This window comes from Narcine bancroftii, chromosome 3 (genome assembly GCF_036971445.1).
Source record: "Narcine bancroftii isolate sNarBan1 chromosome 3, sNarBan1.hap1, whole genome shotgun sequence".
NCBI lineage: Eukaryota > Metazoa > Chordata > Chondrichthyes > Torpediniformes > Narcinidae > Narcine > Narcine bancroftii.
In genome coordinates this window covers 132,556,744-132,574,469 of record NC_091471.1, presented here as the reverse complement: position 1 = coordinate 132,574,469, position 17,726 = coordinate 132,556,744, and the positions used below count along the sequence as shown (strand labels likewise).

Below are 17,726 nucleotides of genomic sequence, written 5' to 3'. Positions count from 1 at the left end.
ATATTTTTTTGCCTGCACACAATAAAAGACAAAACACAAATGTGTATTTTAAATGTTTGATATGACTGTACTTGGATCCAAATTCATCACATTAATTTATGTTTCAAAGTGAGTGCACTTTAGCAGTACAAAGACTGCTCCCTCATTAAAAGGCCACCATTGCAGTAAAAGGGTTTCATGTTATTTTTTTTTTAAAGATCCACCAGCCTTCGCTCATCAACAAAAAGCTCCAACATCTGGGTAATGAACATAACTCAAAACATTTATGAAAAAATATTTACAACAGTTAGGTAACAAGGAAATCTTACCCGTGCTTCAACATATTTCTGGTAAGCATTAAAAAAATTGAATACAAATTATTTAAAAAATTTAAAAACAGAGACAATAACTTAATGGGGAAAAATATATTGAGCCATTCATAAAAAAAGTGAAGAAGTGAAAATGTATAAAAAGATAAGATGTTGGAAGGACCTTGAACGACATAACTGCCAACCTTTGTAAGTTTCAAAATGAAAGACAAAATAAAATTACTCAGGGTCACAGAAATATTTTTCATTTTGCAGACTTCTCTCAATAATTTTGGTATTGTCTGGAAAAGTTCCAAACCTCATGTTTTGTTTGTACAATGCCAGTGCAAGACAGAAGATCAATTTAATTTCAGAGGAGTTGATACAGAGAACACCAATGATTCATGGTCTGGAATTCTTGCTAAACACATTGGACTGCTTGGTAGTTACTCTACAGCACTTGGCACTCAAAAGTAGTAATTGTATGAAAGCACAAATTCAGCATTTACACTCATCCAGCCTAAATCTGGAAATTAAATGACCAATAATATAAATTTTAATGAGGAGACACAGCATTGTAACAGGCCCTTCTGGCCCATAAGCCCTCACCACCCAAATACACCCATGTGACCAATTTTGAATGGGGGATGAAACCAGAACATCCAGAGCAAATCCACACAGACATAGGTAGAACATACAAATTCCTTACAGTCAGCTCCAGATTCAAACCTGGGTCACTGGCACACACAGTAATAGTGTTGCTCTAACCATGATGGTGAACAAGATATCCCTTGCTCAAATTCTGACATAAAAAAATATTAGTCAAGTTTTCACATACACGCTTTTCAGAAAGTTTGTGAAGAGCAAGCAAATTTCTCTGGAAAGTGACACAGTGCTCTCCCATGGCAAGGTTACAAAATGAAAAGGTGATAATTATACAAGTGATGGAAATGGGTATTATGCTGGACAAAGCTGATAGAGAAATCAGTTCTTTTTTAAAATTAAGACAGAATGTGCAAATGAATTCAAGGCTTCTAATCAGATGCACCTAAATGGTTAGCTTTTAATAATTGATATCCTCAACGAAGGGCAAAGACCATAAACATTGGTTATATGGAGCTGCATGACCAGAGTTTCTCCAGAAATTTTGTATATTTACTTCCGTCAAAGTGAAGTCTGTGGTTTGTTGGGTTAACTTTGTGGTAAATTGAAAACTAGGTCAAAACTTTTGATTTCAAATTAATAAGGTCTAAAATTTTGTAAGATTGGGATATTTTATCAGATTCTCACTACCATGTAGCCCATGCCCCACAACTTTCTGAATGAGTCTACATGGGAATCATGTCAAATGCCTTATTGAAATCTATCTGAACCACTGCCCAAGCTTCATTAACTTCTTTTGCCACCTGTTACGAGCCCAGAGGACCCCAAAACCCAGCAGCAAGACAAATGGTTACTTAAACAAAAGTTGCTTTTAATTATCTTTAAACATGAAAACAGATTCACACTTTAGCTTATCTATTATTAATTTATTTAACCCAACTTAACCCCCTTCTAATTCAAAGTGGATGTGCATGTAATGTGTGCTTAAGTTCAGAAAAGTTATTTGATTCACAGTCCAATCTCACTTCTCATTCCTCCAAGTTCACTGGTTGTAGACAATTTTTATACTGTGCTCAAAATTTATAAAGTTCACCTGGCTTTGATGCTTGAAAGATAAACGATTACTGTTCAGGAAGGTTCTTTGGAGGTTTTCAGAGAATGATTTGTTGTACGCTGGACATCCACAACTGATTCCTTTCTAATCAGCCACTTCAGCGTCTTGCTGAAGAAACTTGCCCCCTCAGGGTTCTCCAGATGATAACCTCTTTCTTTCAGGTCACCACAAAGTTCCTTTTTGTTTACCTTATTTCAAGTGAAACATTAGGCAGCCAGTCCTCTCCTCTTGCATGAACCACAAGGGCTTTGACCAGGCTGAACTAAGCACTCACAATCCATCTTCCAAATGAGGTTTTTCACAAGCTTTCCAGCTTGTCCTGTTCCAGTCCCAGCTGCTTCTGCTGACTATAAACCTGCAGAACTGATCTCTGTGTGTGTCTCTCTCACACCCAGAGAAAACCTGTTTGACTCTCTCTGCTTGCAAAAGCACATGACCCTCCTAGAACATCAATTTCCACTCCAGACAGAAAGCTTCGACAAGCTCTTTCATCTGTTGCCTTTTTGTAAACAATCCATTAGTGAAGTCCCTTGGGCACTCTCCAAAGCTTTTGCAAAGGCTCTGGGGCTGACATGTCTAGCATGAGCAGAGGTCCAGCATTTTAATCAAAATCTATTTTAAAGTATTTGTATATGACCGACACTAAAAGAAAACTACCCCAATTTATCTCCCAAAAACATATCTATATATCCTCTCACACTTCGAAAAGCTCAATTTGGCTTCTAAGGCATGATCTTCCCCTCAGAATGCCGTAGCTGCCATTAATTCTCAGTACTGAAGCTACCTACCTCAATCTTTAAAAGGGTTTGAGGTTTTGATTGATAACACATGCACAATACTAAAATCTTTAGGAATTATTCCCATGAAGTGGGCAACTTACTTTTTTTTTAAACCACACTTGGTCTGGAAAGGATACAACAAAACCTTGAGCCATTACAATAAACTTGCATTCACAACTAACTGGATTTATGAACATTTAGAGAATCATTGTCTTCTTAGGGATCGCCAGCATGGCATTCTGAGGGACAGGTCAGGCCTCAAAAGCCAAATTGAGCTTTTTGAAGTGACAAAAGAAATTAATGAAGCTTGGGCTGTACATGTGGAACATATGAATTTCATAAGGCATTTGACATAGTCTCCCATTGTCGGCTCATTCAGAAAGTTATGAGGCATGGGCTGCGTGGATTTGAAATTGGCTTGCTTGCAACATCCTGACTGAACATCGGTAACTAATGGCAGGGATGTGTTCTGGGACCCTGGCTTTTGTGATTTTTATAGATGATGTTTGAAGTGGTCAGTAACTTTTCAAATGACACGAAGGTTGGAGGTGTGGATAATCTTGAAGATTGTCACAGGTTATAATGGGATATAAGCAGGATGCAGAGTTGGGTGGAGAGATGACAGATGGAGTTCAATCCAGACATGTGTGAAGTGATGCACTTTGGAAGGTCAAACTTGAGGGTACAGTATGTGGTTAATGGCAGGATTCTTGACAATGTAGAGGAATAAAAGGATCTTGGGGTCAAGTCCAGAGACCCCTCAAAATTGCTGTACAAGTTGATGGGATGGTTAAAAAGGAGCATGGTTTGCTAGCCTTCATTAGAATGAATTCAAGAGCAATGAGGTAATGTTTCAGCTCTATAAAATTCTTGTTAGGCCATACCTAGTATTGCATGCATTTCTGGTCACCTCATTACAGAAAAGATGTAGAAGCTTTGGAGAGGGTACAGAGGAGATTTATCAGGATGCCACCTGGAATGAAGAATGTCTTATGAAGCAAGATTTTCTCTTTGAAGCAACAAAGGATGAGAGGAGATTTAAAGGTATTACAGAATATGAGGGACATAGGGCGGATAGTCACAACCTTTTTCCCAGGGAAACAATAACAAGTACTAAAGGACTTTTAAGGTAAGCGGAGGAAAGTTTAGGGGATTGTCAAAGTGGTGGATACCTGTAATGCATTGTCGGGGGTGGTCGTGGAGAACATTTATAAGACTCTTAGAAAGGGACATAGGTGGCATTATTATGGACTAGATTTACAGTCAGTGCATATCATGAGCAGAAGAATGGTGTAACATTCTATTAAATGACTGAACAATAAATCAGGGAAGTTTGTTAATGAGAACAATTTACCTCCCAAAATAATCTATAAAATGAAAAAACTCTGTTTTCACTGCTCTATTTTAACTTTCAGCTGAAACTGCCAGGGCCAAGAGATCCACCACCAATCTCTAAAATATCTTTCAGAACAAGATTATTCTTGGATTACATGTAATCTTTGGTCATTTTTTTTGACTGTTTTTCTTTTAAGTGCTTAAGACTCACCTAACTTTATCAAACACATTTGTCTTATTATGTTATCTTCTACTTTATATGGTGGAAAATACCTTTCACCATTTTTAACCATATTACTTTGATCTACGAGCTGCTACACTAGTTAACAGCTGTAACAATAGAAACTGATTTGAATTGGCAAAGTTTGCTTCTGGACTTTAAGCAAAAACACACAATGCAAAAATGTTTTTGTAGTCTATTAAGGCAAGAAGATTACAGCTGAAACATAATTCTGCATTTCATTAGTAAATAATACGGCTGTCAAATTTTATGCAGAATACATCTAAAAGAGAGATAATGACTCCAATCCTGTGCAATACATACCAATTTGACACTGTTATGAAAAAAAATTCTCTGCACGTCTTACCATTGCACCTTCTAGAGGTAGGACTTGCTGCTTGTAGATTTCACGAACATTATTTGCATGGCCTCTTAATGCATTTGCCAAGGCTCCTGCAGGCTGAAAAAGTTGCACATTTTATTTAGACAGTCACATACTGGAAATACCAATAAATTACAAAGACATGCCCATCAGTGGAGTATTTGAATGTTCAAGCATCTTTAATTCAATCAAATATTTGATTTGACTGATGTCTATAAATTAGTTATTTAATTTATGATCTCAGAACAGGATCATCCCTCTCAGCTGCAAATTATCCATTAGCAGCATTCAAAGTCCTTACAAGAATCTTGTGTTGCCTAATACGCCAAGTTCTGCAGAAGCAACTGTTGGTTTCTTTTGATTGAATTGCCACTTACAGCTGAGGCACGGAAAAGGAACAGACATTTAAGAGCAACCAACAGTGATGGAGAAAACCAAGATAATTAGTGCAGAAGTACTTATCTCAGTCCCTCTTAATGTTCAAAACACACTTTAGGTAACAAAAAACATACATGGGAATGTAATATCACCACTACAACAGATATAGAATGAATTTTTCCAGGAGGGACTTTTATTGCTTTATTGTTGCACCTTGTTCTGCAACAAAGAATTAATTTGCAAAATCCTTAGTTTAAAAACTCAAAAGCTTTCATTCTAACAAAAATAATTAAATGAGACCAAGGTTTTCATCGACATGGATGATAAATCAAAGCTATCATAATTTATTTGAGTTGTTTTTGGAACTCTGGAGTTACTATTTTAAACTACCAGTAAATAGTCGGGGGGGGTGGGGGGGGAATGTTCAACAGGTTGGAAAAGTGCAGATAAAATTAAAGGGAAGATGGAGACCATCAGACAGATTATTGAGGTCTCCAGAATAAAGAGGACAAAATTTAGAAAGGGAAAATAAAATGTAACCACAGGTAGCATGGAGACAAATGAAAAAACAGTGAATGAAGGACTGAAGGTTTTTATTTAAATGCACGCAGCGTATAAAAGAAGCCAGATAAGCTGAAATTGCAGGAACAACATTATGGGCATAACAGAGTAATGGCTGAAAGAGAATCATTCTTTGGAGCTAAAAACCCAAGGATAGACATCCCATCGAACAAACAAGCAGATGAGCAGAGGGGGTAGGATGGCCCTCAGTGAAAAATGAAATCAAATCCTTGGCAAGAAGAGACATAGGATCACAAGATGTAGAATCCAAAGAGAGTTCTGAAACTGCAAGTGTGAAAAGAACCTGACTGGAGTTATATACAGGCCTCCATATAGTGGCCAGGACGTGGGATACAAATAACAATAGGAGTTAGAGAAATTGTGTATTGAAGGCAATGCAGTGGTCATGGGGGACTTCAATGTCCAAGTCTGGGAACATCAGGTTGGCAATGGATCCCAACGGAAGGAATTTGTAGAATACCCACGATAGCTTTTTTGGAGGAGCTGGTGATCGAGCCCACAGGGTAAAGGGAATTCAGGATTTGGTGTAAACCAGACTTAGTTAGGGAGCTTCAGTTAAAGAAACCCTTGGAAAGCAGTGATCATGATAAAGAACCATAGAACACTACAGCACAGAAAACATGTATTTGGCCCTTCTAGTCTGTGCTGAAACATTATTCTGCTAGTCCCACTGACCTGCACCCATTCCATAACCCTCCAGACCTCTCTCATCCATGTATCTATCACATTTACCATGTCAGATGCAGCTCTTTTCACACTCCCACCAATCTCTGAGTGAAGAAGTTCCCCTAAACATTTCCCTTTTCACCCTAAATTTGATAGAATTCACTCAGCAGTTTGAGAGGGAGAAGCTAAAATTGGATATTTTGGTATAATACAAGTAAAGGTAAAAATTGGAAGTGGACCCTAGCAGGGCAGATGGTAGAGCAGCAATGGCAGGAGTATCTGGAAGTCATTTGAAAGACGCAGGATTGTTTCACTCCAAAGGAGCATTCTAAGGGGAGGGTAAGGCAACAGTGGCTAGGTTGAGCAGCAATGGCAGTATCTGGAAGTCATTTGAAAGACGCAGGATTGTTTCACTCCAAAGGAGCATTCTAAAGGGAGGGTAAGACAACAGTGGCTAGGTTGAGCAGCAATGGCAGGAGTATCTGGAAGTTATTTGAAAGACGCAGGATTGTTTCACTCCAAAGGAGCATTCTAAAGGGAGGGTAAGGCAACAGTGGCTAGGTTGAGCAGCAATGGCAGGAGTATCTGGAAGTCATTTGAAAGACGCAGGATTGTTTCACTCCAAAGGAGCATTCTAAAGGGAGGGTGAGGTAACAGTGGCTAAGAAGGGAAGTCAAGGCAACAAAGAAGCAGTGTTACAAAAAATGGCAGGAAGCCTGATGATTGGCCACTTTTAAAAAGTAACTGGAGGCAACTGAAAAATAAAGCAAAAAGGGAAGAAAAGTTAAAGAAGAGGATACCAGAAGTATTTTTTAGATGGAGTTAAAAAAAAAGGCAAGAGTGGATATCGAACCATTAGAAAATGTCAATGGAGAGGAGGTAATGGCGAACTAAGGAATGATGGACTGAATAGCTATTTTGGACCAGTCCTCACCATGGAAGACACCAGCAACATGTTAGGAACTGAGGGTCAGGGGCTAGTATTCATTTCAAGGTCTAGAATTTATTTAAAATTTTGTCATACTGCAAGGGTACAAGCCATTTCAGCCCATGAGCTTATGTGTACACAGAAACACACATGTATGCATGTATGCAACTGGCAAAGGTATAGGAGAAAACAAATTTCAAAAACTTACCAATGTATTTGCTCTTGTTTCCAGATCATTTGAAAATGTCCAAAGATCCACCTTCGTTACCTTTTTTTTGATCTGTAAATGACAAATCAATTCTGAAGAGAACTTGTTGGATAAAGTTGAAATACAGATTGCAGAAAATCAGTGAAGGTTACTTCTTGACTATATTTTGAGGATCCAAATGAATGCAAATCTAAGTAAATGTACTGTACACTGGTAGACAGGAGTAATGAACCATATCATAAAGCAGAACAGGCAAAACATCAAGCAAAAGTAAATGGTCACAATAACCATGTTTGTTTTATTGTGCATTGGAGACTTTTTTTTAGATAGTTTCAAATGTAGGGAAAAAAATGGGTCTTGGTGACAACATTTTCAAGGATTAAATTGGACATTCCAGATTTTATTCAAAGTAATTTGTACACATTTTGGTTTGATCATGTGGCAATTGCAGCACTTTTTATACATAGTCCCATCATATCAGGGCACCATAATATTTGGGACATAACAATTGCATGTAAATTAAAGTAGTCATGTTTAGTACTTTGTTACATATCCCTTGGATGCAATGACTGCTTGAAGTCTGTGATTCATAGATATGACCAGGTGCTGAGTATCTTCTCTGGTGATGCTTTGCCAGGCCTCTACTGCAGCTATCTTCAGCTCTTAGCTGTTTCGGGGGATTGTCCCCTCAAGTTTTTTCTTCAGCATTGGAAAGCATGGATTTAGATCAGAGGACTGATGTGGCCATCAAGAATTTTCCAGTTTTTAAGCTTTGTAAAAGTATGAGGCACAGTCCAATGAGCTTGGAGACATTTGCTCAAATTTACATTTCAGAATTTATTTTGCGACTGCCATCAGCAGTTATATCATTAATGAAGATAAATGTACTAGTACTGTATGTGTGACATATGGCCAGCCCACAACACTCCTATCACCACGTTTCAGATGAGGTTGTATGCTTTGGATCTTGGCACTTTCTTTACACCTCCACACTTTGATCTTGCCATCACTCTGATACAGGTAAATCTTGGTCTCATCTGTCCAGAAAACCTTTTCCAGAATTGAGCAGCCTCTTTTAAATATTTCTTGGCAAACTGTAATCTGGCCATCCTATTTCTGTGGCTAACTAGTGGTTTGCATCTTGCAGTGTAGCCTCTATTTCTGTTCATGAAGTCTTCTGCAGACAGTAGTCACTGACACATCCACACCTGCCTGCTGAAGAATGTTTCTGATCTGTCAGACAGGCGTTTGGGAATTTTTCTTCATTATGATGAGAATTTTTCTGTCTTTAGCAATGGAGGTCTTCCTTGGCCTACCAGTCCCTTTGCAAAAACAGATGTCCTCATGTTGAAAAATGACAACTACAGACTCCAAAGATTATCAAAACCTTAGAAGCAAGCCTAGCTCTCTTATACCTGCACCAATGAAGCAATTAAGCATACCTGAGTAATCACCTGTGAAGCCCAATGTCCCAAAAATTATGGTGCCCTGAAAAAGGGAGGGGGGTGGGCCAGAAACATGGTATGTATAGTGCTGTAATTTCTACATGCTCAAACCTAAATGTATACAAACAACAAATAAAATCTGGAATGTGCACTTTAAACTGTGGAGCACGGGGCAAATAAAGGAAAAAAGTGTATTTGTTCAATTCATCATGGAGGGCACTGTATATCTGTGATGGATTCCAGATTTTGGGAACTTGTTGCCATTTTTTCCTGTGGTCAGTGTTACCAAGGTGCCAGAATTGGAGCATGTGAAATTGGGAGACTGCACAACAGAAAGAGGTTTAAAACATAGAAAATATAACAAGTCAGGATGAGAATGTCACACGGGATTGGTGGAGTGGGGTATGAATACATGCTTTCAAAGGTGATAAAGAAGTAATTTTTAAATGATCATCTCCTTTGGTTATGGAAATTTTTTTAATCAAAACCTCACTGGGCAGCCAAGGTAAAATTTTGGACTTGTTAAAAATTGTGTTCAAATATAATGCAAGAATAAACTCTCATCTTATGCATATCAATTCAATTAACATTTATTGCAAGATGTTTCTGTCTTGGTGTAGCATAACTGGGATTGATCATGTTTTAATGAATACCTTCAATCAGCAAATGTTTCATTCCATTAAAAAGCAAGAAAACTAAAGTGATACCTCATTGAAGTAAGCAGTAAAATGAATTTTGTCAATGCCAGTATCAATGAAATCACGAAGACCATTTTTTGCCTCTTCATCCAGTATTATTATACTACTGAAGTTCACATCAATGTTGCCAAATTTGTCTGTCAAGTTTGCTGTATACTGAAAAATACATCAGTGTTATTAGAAAACCATACATATGAACTGCTTTTACATTCACTATAATTTTTGTACTATTTACATCCAAACTTCATCAAGTAAGTAAATATTCAGCCACATAAACAGTGTTTTAGTATAGCAGCCTTGGTTTGACCAGGTAGAAAAAAAAATCAAAATAGAACCTTAAAAGCTACTAGCAAGCAAATAAAAATAATGAAGTCCAATATTAACATCTCCACCTTCAGGTTTAGTCAGGGTCCAAATTCTCCACTTCAATTCAAATTCTGCTCCATTTTAATTTAATTTTCTGAGAGTAGCCTTTTGCATTCCTTTCAAAAGACCTTTATTTTAACTGCCATGCACTTGGTTGGGCGGGGGGGGGGGGGGCGGGATGCAAGAGGCAAGTTCTTCACATAGTGAGTGGTGGGTGCATAGAATCTGCTGCTGGAAATGGTGATGGAGGCAGGTATAATAGGATCTTTTAAGAGGCCATTAGGTAAGTACATAAAACAGAGAAAGAGGGTTATGCAGTAGGGAATTTCTAGGCGGTTGGTAGAGTAGGTTATTATGTTGGTACAACAGTGTGGGCTGAAAGGCCTTTACTGTGCTGTAGATTTTTATGGTCTGCTATTACAGTTCCAGAAAACCAGGTTCAAATTTGATGCTGTCTGTAAAGAGTTTGCATGTTCTCCCTGTGTCTGTGCTGGTTTCCTCCCATATTCCAGAAGAACAGGCTTTGTAGAGTGATTGGTCACATGGGTGTATTTGGGCAGTGTAGGCTTGTGGATGTTGAATGTCTGAATTATGGACATCCTCTGGTCAACATTTGAGGAAAGAAAAATTATTTATCGGCTGATTCAAATCAGCAAGTTAATTCTGTAATTATATGGTGGGTTACTGCAATGAGATGTTAAATTAAAACATGCAATTTCCTTGATGGAAGGAGAAAAGAAAAAAATCCAAGTGCAATTTTATAGCAACCGTTAACATTGATCAGGGTAGTACTATATGTAGATGCTCCATACTTTCCCTCTTTAGCCAGATTGACAGAGATAGAAAACACAAAAGGCAAAAAAAAAAAACCCTTCCAAGCCAATTTGCCCTGAAGACAAAACTGAACTTGCACAAGATCACAGGTTTTAACCAACTTTTGGTCTACGTCTCACTTCAAAAACAATTGAAATATAAAATTTGTAATGACCATAAAGCAAAGAGCAATGCAATACAATCACAGCATTTGCATACTTTTCTGATTAACAGCAATGTTTTAGTGCCATTTCTCTGCAATTGCAAACTTGTCTTTTCAACTTTGAGGAATTAATTACTAATTAATTACTGCTTTATATTATTCTATCCATAGACAAGCATCACTTCTTTTACTTACTGCCTTGAAATTTAGATCATCAATATTGAATAAATTTTGTAGTTCAAAGGCTGAATATACTCCTTCATTTCTGCGGCACTTGCTGCATAGAAATTAAAATGAGAATTTGATTTAATATATATATGTACACATCTTTTTAAATACATAGTACTCAATAAAGACAGACCTAAAATGATTCAGATAATTCCCATAGGTTTTAGATTGCATGACTCTACCCTTGGCAGTCTCCACTATTCCATCCTACTTTGAAAGTGCTACTTCGAATATTTCCATTTCTGTGTCAAAATAGTACAGCAAACCACTCATTGGTATTCTAATCAGATCCTAATGCTGAGATCAAAGGCTTGTGTGGTTATACAAGTTCCATCTGGTATTTGTTAACAATTTCAACAGAGAAACACATCACCAAACAGACATCTGCCAGATGATTTTGCAAGACTGATAACAACAAATATGAAAATCTGTCTGCCAATGTGATGTTGAGACTTGATAAGATACTGGTGAGATCTTACTTGGAGTATTATGAGCAGTTTTGGGCTCCTCATTTAAGAAAGGATGTGCTGATGTTGGAGAGGGTTCAGAGGAGGTTCACAAGGATGATTCCAGGAATTAAAAAGTTATCATACGAGGAGCATTGACAGCTCTTGTCTTGTACTCACTTGAAACATTTCGAATATTGAAAGACATGAAAATAGTAGATTTAGAAAGATTGTTCCCCATAGTAGGGGAGCCTAGGACAGGAGGACACAACTTCAGGATTGATGAGTGTCTCCGCTTCTCAGAGATATGGAGGAATTTCTTCAGCTAGAGGATGGCTAATCTGTGGAATTTGTTGCCAGATTGCTGTGGAGACCAGGCCATTGGGTGTATTTAAGGCAGAGAGCAATGAGTTCTTGATTAGCCAGTGCATCAAAGGTTATAAGGAGAAGGGCAAGCAGTGGAGCTGAGTGGGAAAATGGATCAGCTCATGATTACTTGGTAAATGGCAAGTAGACTTAATGGACTAACTAGCCCATCTCTACTCATGTCTTTCTAGTCTTATGTATTAAAATACTGATACAAATATAAAATTTAACTCTCATGAGTGCTAGAGATATATCTCTATTCCCAACTGTGGCAAAGCATTAATAAATGGCTTGTTAGCACACTTGTGAGAAGTTTCCTAATGGAAGAAAACTAAGGCAGAGGCCAAAACACCAGTACACTCCAAGATTGGTTTGAATGTGTGATAGGAAAAAAAGGATGAAAATTCCTTTCCTGGAGCATGGAAGCCATTCCCAAATCCTATTCATATAGGCATGACAAAGGACAGGGGAGAGCTTTCCTAGTCTCAAATGAATGAATAATCAGAGCATGACTCTGTTCAGACTTCCTTGCTTGACAAACCAGAATCCCTATCTTAGGGCCAATCATCTCTATTGGAAGATGCTGGTGACCAAGAGTTCACCGAAATGCAAGTTTTCTTTCCCAGGAAACAAACATCAAGATTTCGCAGTAAACTTAAGCATCTGACCTGTACACACTCTGAAAAGTGAGGTTTATGTTGTGTTCAGAAAACAGAAATCCTGAGAGGAAGTTTTTCCACTGCGGGTTCAATAAATAGGGAGTATCCAAAAGCTTGAAAATAGAAAAATGGCAGACTTATAAGCAGAAAATTAAGTACTATTTCCACAAACATGAATTTTCCTAAATATTTCATGTAATTGAAACTTATTTTTTAAGCAATTTTTTAAAGGAACATACAATCATTAAAATACCAGGATCTAGACACAATTGATTTTCACCAAAATAAAAATTATGAAATCAAAACAGAAATCTTACTCCTGCTGATTCAAGACATTTCAAGTAAGATTCAATATTTTATTATGTGCTCTTCAACATGGTAACCAAGGATTCCTTAATGTTAGTAAGAACCAAAACCACTTAGAACATGGGATCCTATTTTATATTTCGCTGATATTTGAGATTTCAGTAGTTATTTGTTAGATATCCCGAGCTTCATCAAAACAATCAAACTTGGCATCAAGCTACAAAAGGAGGTAATGGGCCAAAATCTCCTCCCAGATGAGTATACCGGAGGTTTGCATGGTCCTTCCACAAGTTTTTGTTCAGCTGAGTGACACATACCAAAACACATTTCTCCATTCCATTGCCAAATCCAGAAAAAAAAGTTGGAAGTTCTAGAATTCATCACCATAATACCTGAATGATCCTTTGCTTGTCTGACCTGATATATGGTCAGAATTCACATTCATCTGACAGCTCCCAAGGAGGGGAAAGTCCAAGCACTTTCACATATTTTCATGTCTTAATGAGCCAATCTCCTTGAGTGCTTCAATTTAAAAATGTTAAAACTTTTATTAAAAAATGCTCAAACAAATTTTTAAATGTCTTGAAATAAGAGTACTCATAACAAGACATTTGGACAACTTTGACCAAGATGAAACTTTCAGGGAGTTTCATGGATAGGGCCTCAAAAAGTGCAGTAGCTGGGGCCAAGCTACCATTGATGCCTTGCCACATTCATTGCCAAATTGCATTTAATCTAAACCAGGTTTCAGGGAGCAGGGTGAAGTCCACATTTCATGATCCAAATGTACAGGGCACATAGGGAAATGTAAGCTACTGTAGATAGTGTATTTACACACCTGTTTGGCTTCAACAAGCAAGAATTTTGTCAACTGTACACTGTATTTGTGATCTCTATTCACGTTTAAGAAAAAGCTCAATTGACAGCTAGAACCTAAGGATCATCTTGAACAAGAACGAAAGAGACATTAGGATAAGGAATCCCAATGTCTACAGCCTTGACATCTGAAATGGCTACAAACTCATGGACATCTAAAGACCCAAATGTTATTAGACAAAAGAGCTCAAATTTGGCTTAAAATAATCAGGAAAAAAACTGAAAAATCTTTGTTTCATTTCCAAAGATCTTGTCCATTACCTTAAATAAACTGTTATCTTTAAAAGACTGACAAGCAAGCCTTTCAACATTTCCTCCTGCAAGAAACGTGACCACAACTACCAGCATCAAAAGCCAAGAGAAGATAAAACTGACTGCAACACCTCTGAAAGAAATGCAGAATCAGAAGAGGTTATAAAGTTCCAAATAAATATCAGAAAAATTTATGTCTATTACAAAGAATTGTGCAATGCATTTGCAATCTGTGTGAGAACAAAATTCTTGACATTTCACTTACGCTAAAAGAAAGTTGCCTCCTGTGTTTGATACACAGCCTCTGGTGGTTGGAGAAGCATGTTTGTCAAAGCCACAGGATCCACACAGCAAACCAAGGTAGTTGAAAGTGAGGATAAGTACAACTAAACAGCAGAGTGCAATTCCACCAAGCCATCTGTAAACATGATGACAGATCTGAAATTAGTTCTACTTTCAACTTTCCTGCAGATTTTCACATCACAATGCCATGAAGTGGCATTGAAGGCTATGCACGACCTTAAAACATTTCAAGTAAACTGAAGGAACACTGTGGCATAGCTGATGTGTTACGCTGAGACCATACATGCAACTTACTCACTTTATGTCAGCTCAAATAAACTGGGAAACATGCAAACCAGGCACATGTTATCAACTTGAGATGAATATTTTCAAAATTGGTGGGTATATACCAATTAGTAATTTTGAGTTCCATTTATAAATAAATTCCATCATAGATTTTTCACCAATTTTGTCCAATTCTATTTTAGCCCAAGCAGTAGATTTCAACACATCAAACACTGCATTAATAAATTTTAATTGGGCTGTCTTGTAGTAATTCTGAAAGTGTGGAAATTGTAAACCTCCCGATTCAAATTTCCATGTCAATTTTTCCAAAGATACCCGATTAAAAAAATGAAAATTTTCAAGTAATGATGCATCCGAATTTTTAAAGCCACAGTTGGAAAGCATTAAGATGTAAAAAATTAAAGAATAAAAAATTAATATTAAAAGTAAAAGAAAGATTAAGAAATTTTAAAAATGCTAGAAATACTCAATGTCTGTGGAGAAGCAGGAGTTACCATTTCAGCCAGATGATATTTCATCAGAACTGATTAAATAATCAGTTATAGTCTTGAAAGCTAAATATTCCTTTTGCCAAAGGTGCCAGTATTTTACTTTTGAGAAATAAAACCTACCTATAGAAATCGTAAGTTTCCAAATATGGAAGATACTCAAGAAAGTATCTCTGACCCTGATCAAGATATGCAGTCGAAGTACTGATTAAGTCATCAATATCAGGCTTTTTACTGAAATCTGAAACCATCTCACTAATATCATTGAGCAGTTTCTTTACATCTGCAAGAAAGAAAAAATAATACAAAATGCACAACTCTCTGCACACACTTTCTATTACTGCAACTACTGAATGTAACCAATAGAATGGGCGCATGAAAAATATACTTTGGTATGGAGAGCTTCTGCACAGGTGGCAAAGTTCGTTCAAGGTATATGATCGATACAGATCAAAACATTTATCTGAATAAAAACATTAAGCTACTATGGAATTGTTATATTTTTCAATTTCTGCATAATTAAAACAATTTATTGAACTCCCCGGGCATACTTGGTTCATTTTAAGACAAGAAATTTTACAAAAAGATGTACATCTTCTGAAAACCAATTGCAATGGAATTAGAAAATTAACTCTGATGCATTGCAGACAAACACACAAAAAGACACAGTATGTCACTGCCTTTACATACTGTTCTTGAGCTTTGCTCAAACTTACGAGGTAATGCTGCAAAAATGAAAAAGTTGATGCCGTAAACAAGAGAAAGAGTAGCAATTAATTGGATAAGTAATTTTCACATTATTTTCATTTGCCACATCTATTTTAATAAACTATTGGTTAACATTTTTTACAAAAGACATTTGCTAGAATACAAAATCAAAAAAAAGTTAATTTTTTGTAACTGTACCTGATGAAACAGACTTGGTTTCATTTTGAATTAATTCTGGTGTATTATTAAATGATGAATGTCCCTAGAAATATATAAAAATAACATGAACCAATGGTAAATATTGTGAACTACTTTATTGCTTTCAATAATAGAATGAGCAGACAATTTGATGCAACATATCTTCAAAAAATCCATTGGAGAGAAAGAAGCTTTCTTTTTGAAAGAGTTTGCTATTTTCTTTCAATCTGGAATCTACTGCCCTATAGGATAGAGTCAGGAAACTCAAAAATAATCTGTATTTTCCAAATAATAAGCATTCTGGCACAGAAATACATAATTCAATTTGTATCACACTATCTGCATCCCAGGCACCATTACAACAAAAGCTGCAGTTCAGCATTGAGAACAATTAGCAACTCGCCACATATTATGGCTTTGTCAACAAGGCTCATTTCAGTAAAAGATCAAGAGATCTGCACTCTTCTCTTTAAAATACAAACAAGCTGCACAGCTTTAGGGGAAAAAAAATGCAAAGACCAACTAGCCAGCAGCAATCACCATAACCAAATTAGTGTTTCTTAGGAAAAAAAGTACAAATTTCTTTGTTATGTGTATTTTAAAGATTCCTTCATTATCATGTAATACTACACAACATGTAATATTACACAAAATTGCCTTCTTCCAGCAATAAGGCCGACAAAGAAGCTGCCATTAGCGCCATAAAGCACCCCTGAAAGTACAAGGGAAAGAGAAGCAAGAGAATCTGTTCAGTCACTGAATGTTCATGGATTTGCCTCCTGCAGCTGCACTGACTTCCCGTTCAATTCATCGGCAACCCAAGCTTCAGATCCAAACCTCCAGCACAAAGAGGAAGCCTTCAACACCCAAGGCCCTTCTAGTGCTCTTCTTTCCCTCTGTACCCTCTTGAATCACCAGTTCCAATACCCGATGCCCATGAGGCATTCTCCACCCTGTGCTGTTCCCCTGATTGCAAGTCGCTTGTGGGTCCCTTAGTCATTGAGCCCCTCGCCAGTTCACTGCCATGGTCATCAGTCTGTAAGGTTGTCTCTTCTGCTTCTCCTTGTCAACGGGGGTGTTATTCCAGTTTCTGGTATTCTGTGCCAGTCCACCATTTGGGCACAGACCAGTGGTTGCAGGATTATTTTTTTTGAATATTTTATTTAAAATTTTCTCCATACATGTAGTAGTCAAAAATTAATATTATACAAATTACAAAAAATACAAACTAGAAACTACATAAATGATGGTATATATCCACAAAACCTTCTCCCCCCCCTCAAAATAATTAAGATACAATATAGTTATGTAAAATAGAAGAAAAAAATTCAGGATTGCAGAGGGATGCCGTCTAACATACATGTTTAAACGGAGTTCCTTAATACAATTCAGAGCAGATTCTCACAGATCCAGAGGCACAGGAAGCACAAAATTACAAATTTAAACCTAATATTTGAGGAAACAGACACCAAATCTGTAAAAACGTAGCACATTTATTTCTTATTGGGAAAAAAAATTACATAAGAAATTCAACTTGGAATTTCTGCATTCCATCCTGCCATACCCAAATTCATAAGTAACATTTCCTTGCAACAACTAATACAAATTTGAGAAATTCCAATTGATATTCTGACACTTTTAGTT

At 37.0% G+C, this 17,726-nt stretch overlaps 1 protein-coding gene and 1 long non-coding RNA gene across 20 annotated transcripts in view; one reads left to right on the top strand and one right to left on the bottom strand.

The window, feature by feature from the left end:
* Window positions 1-17,726, bottom strand: part of prom1a (prominin 1a) — a 239,385-nt gene that overhangs the window by 34,421 nt on the left and 187,238 nt on the right. For 17 of the 19 annotated variants that reach the window (XM_069925132.1, XM_069925137.1, XM_069925135.1 and 14 more), the window contains 9 exons: window positions 16,083-16,146; window positions 15,300-15,459; window positions 14,366-14,518; window positions 14,110-14,233; window positions 12,676-12,779; window positions 11,163-11,244; window positions 9,635-9,781; window positions 7,483-7,554; window positions 4,706-4,798 (listed from right to left, as the gene is read on the bottom strand). In XM_069925132.1, coding sequence (XP_069781233.1) covers window positions 4,706-4,798; window positions 7,483-7,554; window positions 9,635-9,781; window positions 11,163-11,244; window positions 12,676-12,779; window positions 14,110-14,233; window positions 14,366-14,518; window positions 15,300-15,459; window positions 16,083-16,146 — 999 coding nt within the window. Of the gene's footprint in view, window positions 1-308; window positions 327-4,705; window positions 4,799-7,482; window positions 7,555-9,634; window positions 9,782-11,162; window positions 11,245-12,675; window positions 12,780-14,109; window positions 14,234-14,365; window positions 14,519-15,299; window positions 15,460-16,082; window positions 16,147-17,726 lie in introns of all 19 variants that reach the window. The other 2 variants (XM_069925152.1, XM_069925151.1) reach the window with 1 other exon arrangement.
* Window positions 7,024-7,623, top strand: LOC138757567 (uncharacterized). The gene is made up of 2 exons (XR_011353701.1): window positions 7,024-7,225; window positions 7,507-7,623. It is a non-coding gene; the product is annotated as an uncharacterized lncRNA (long non-coding RNA).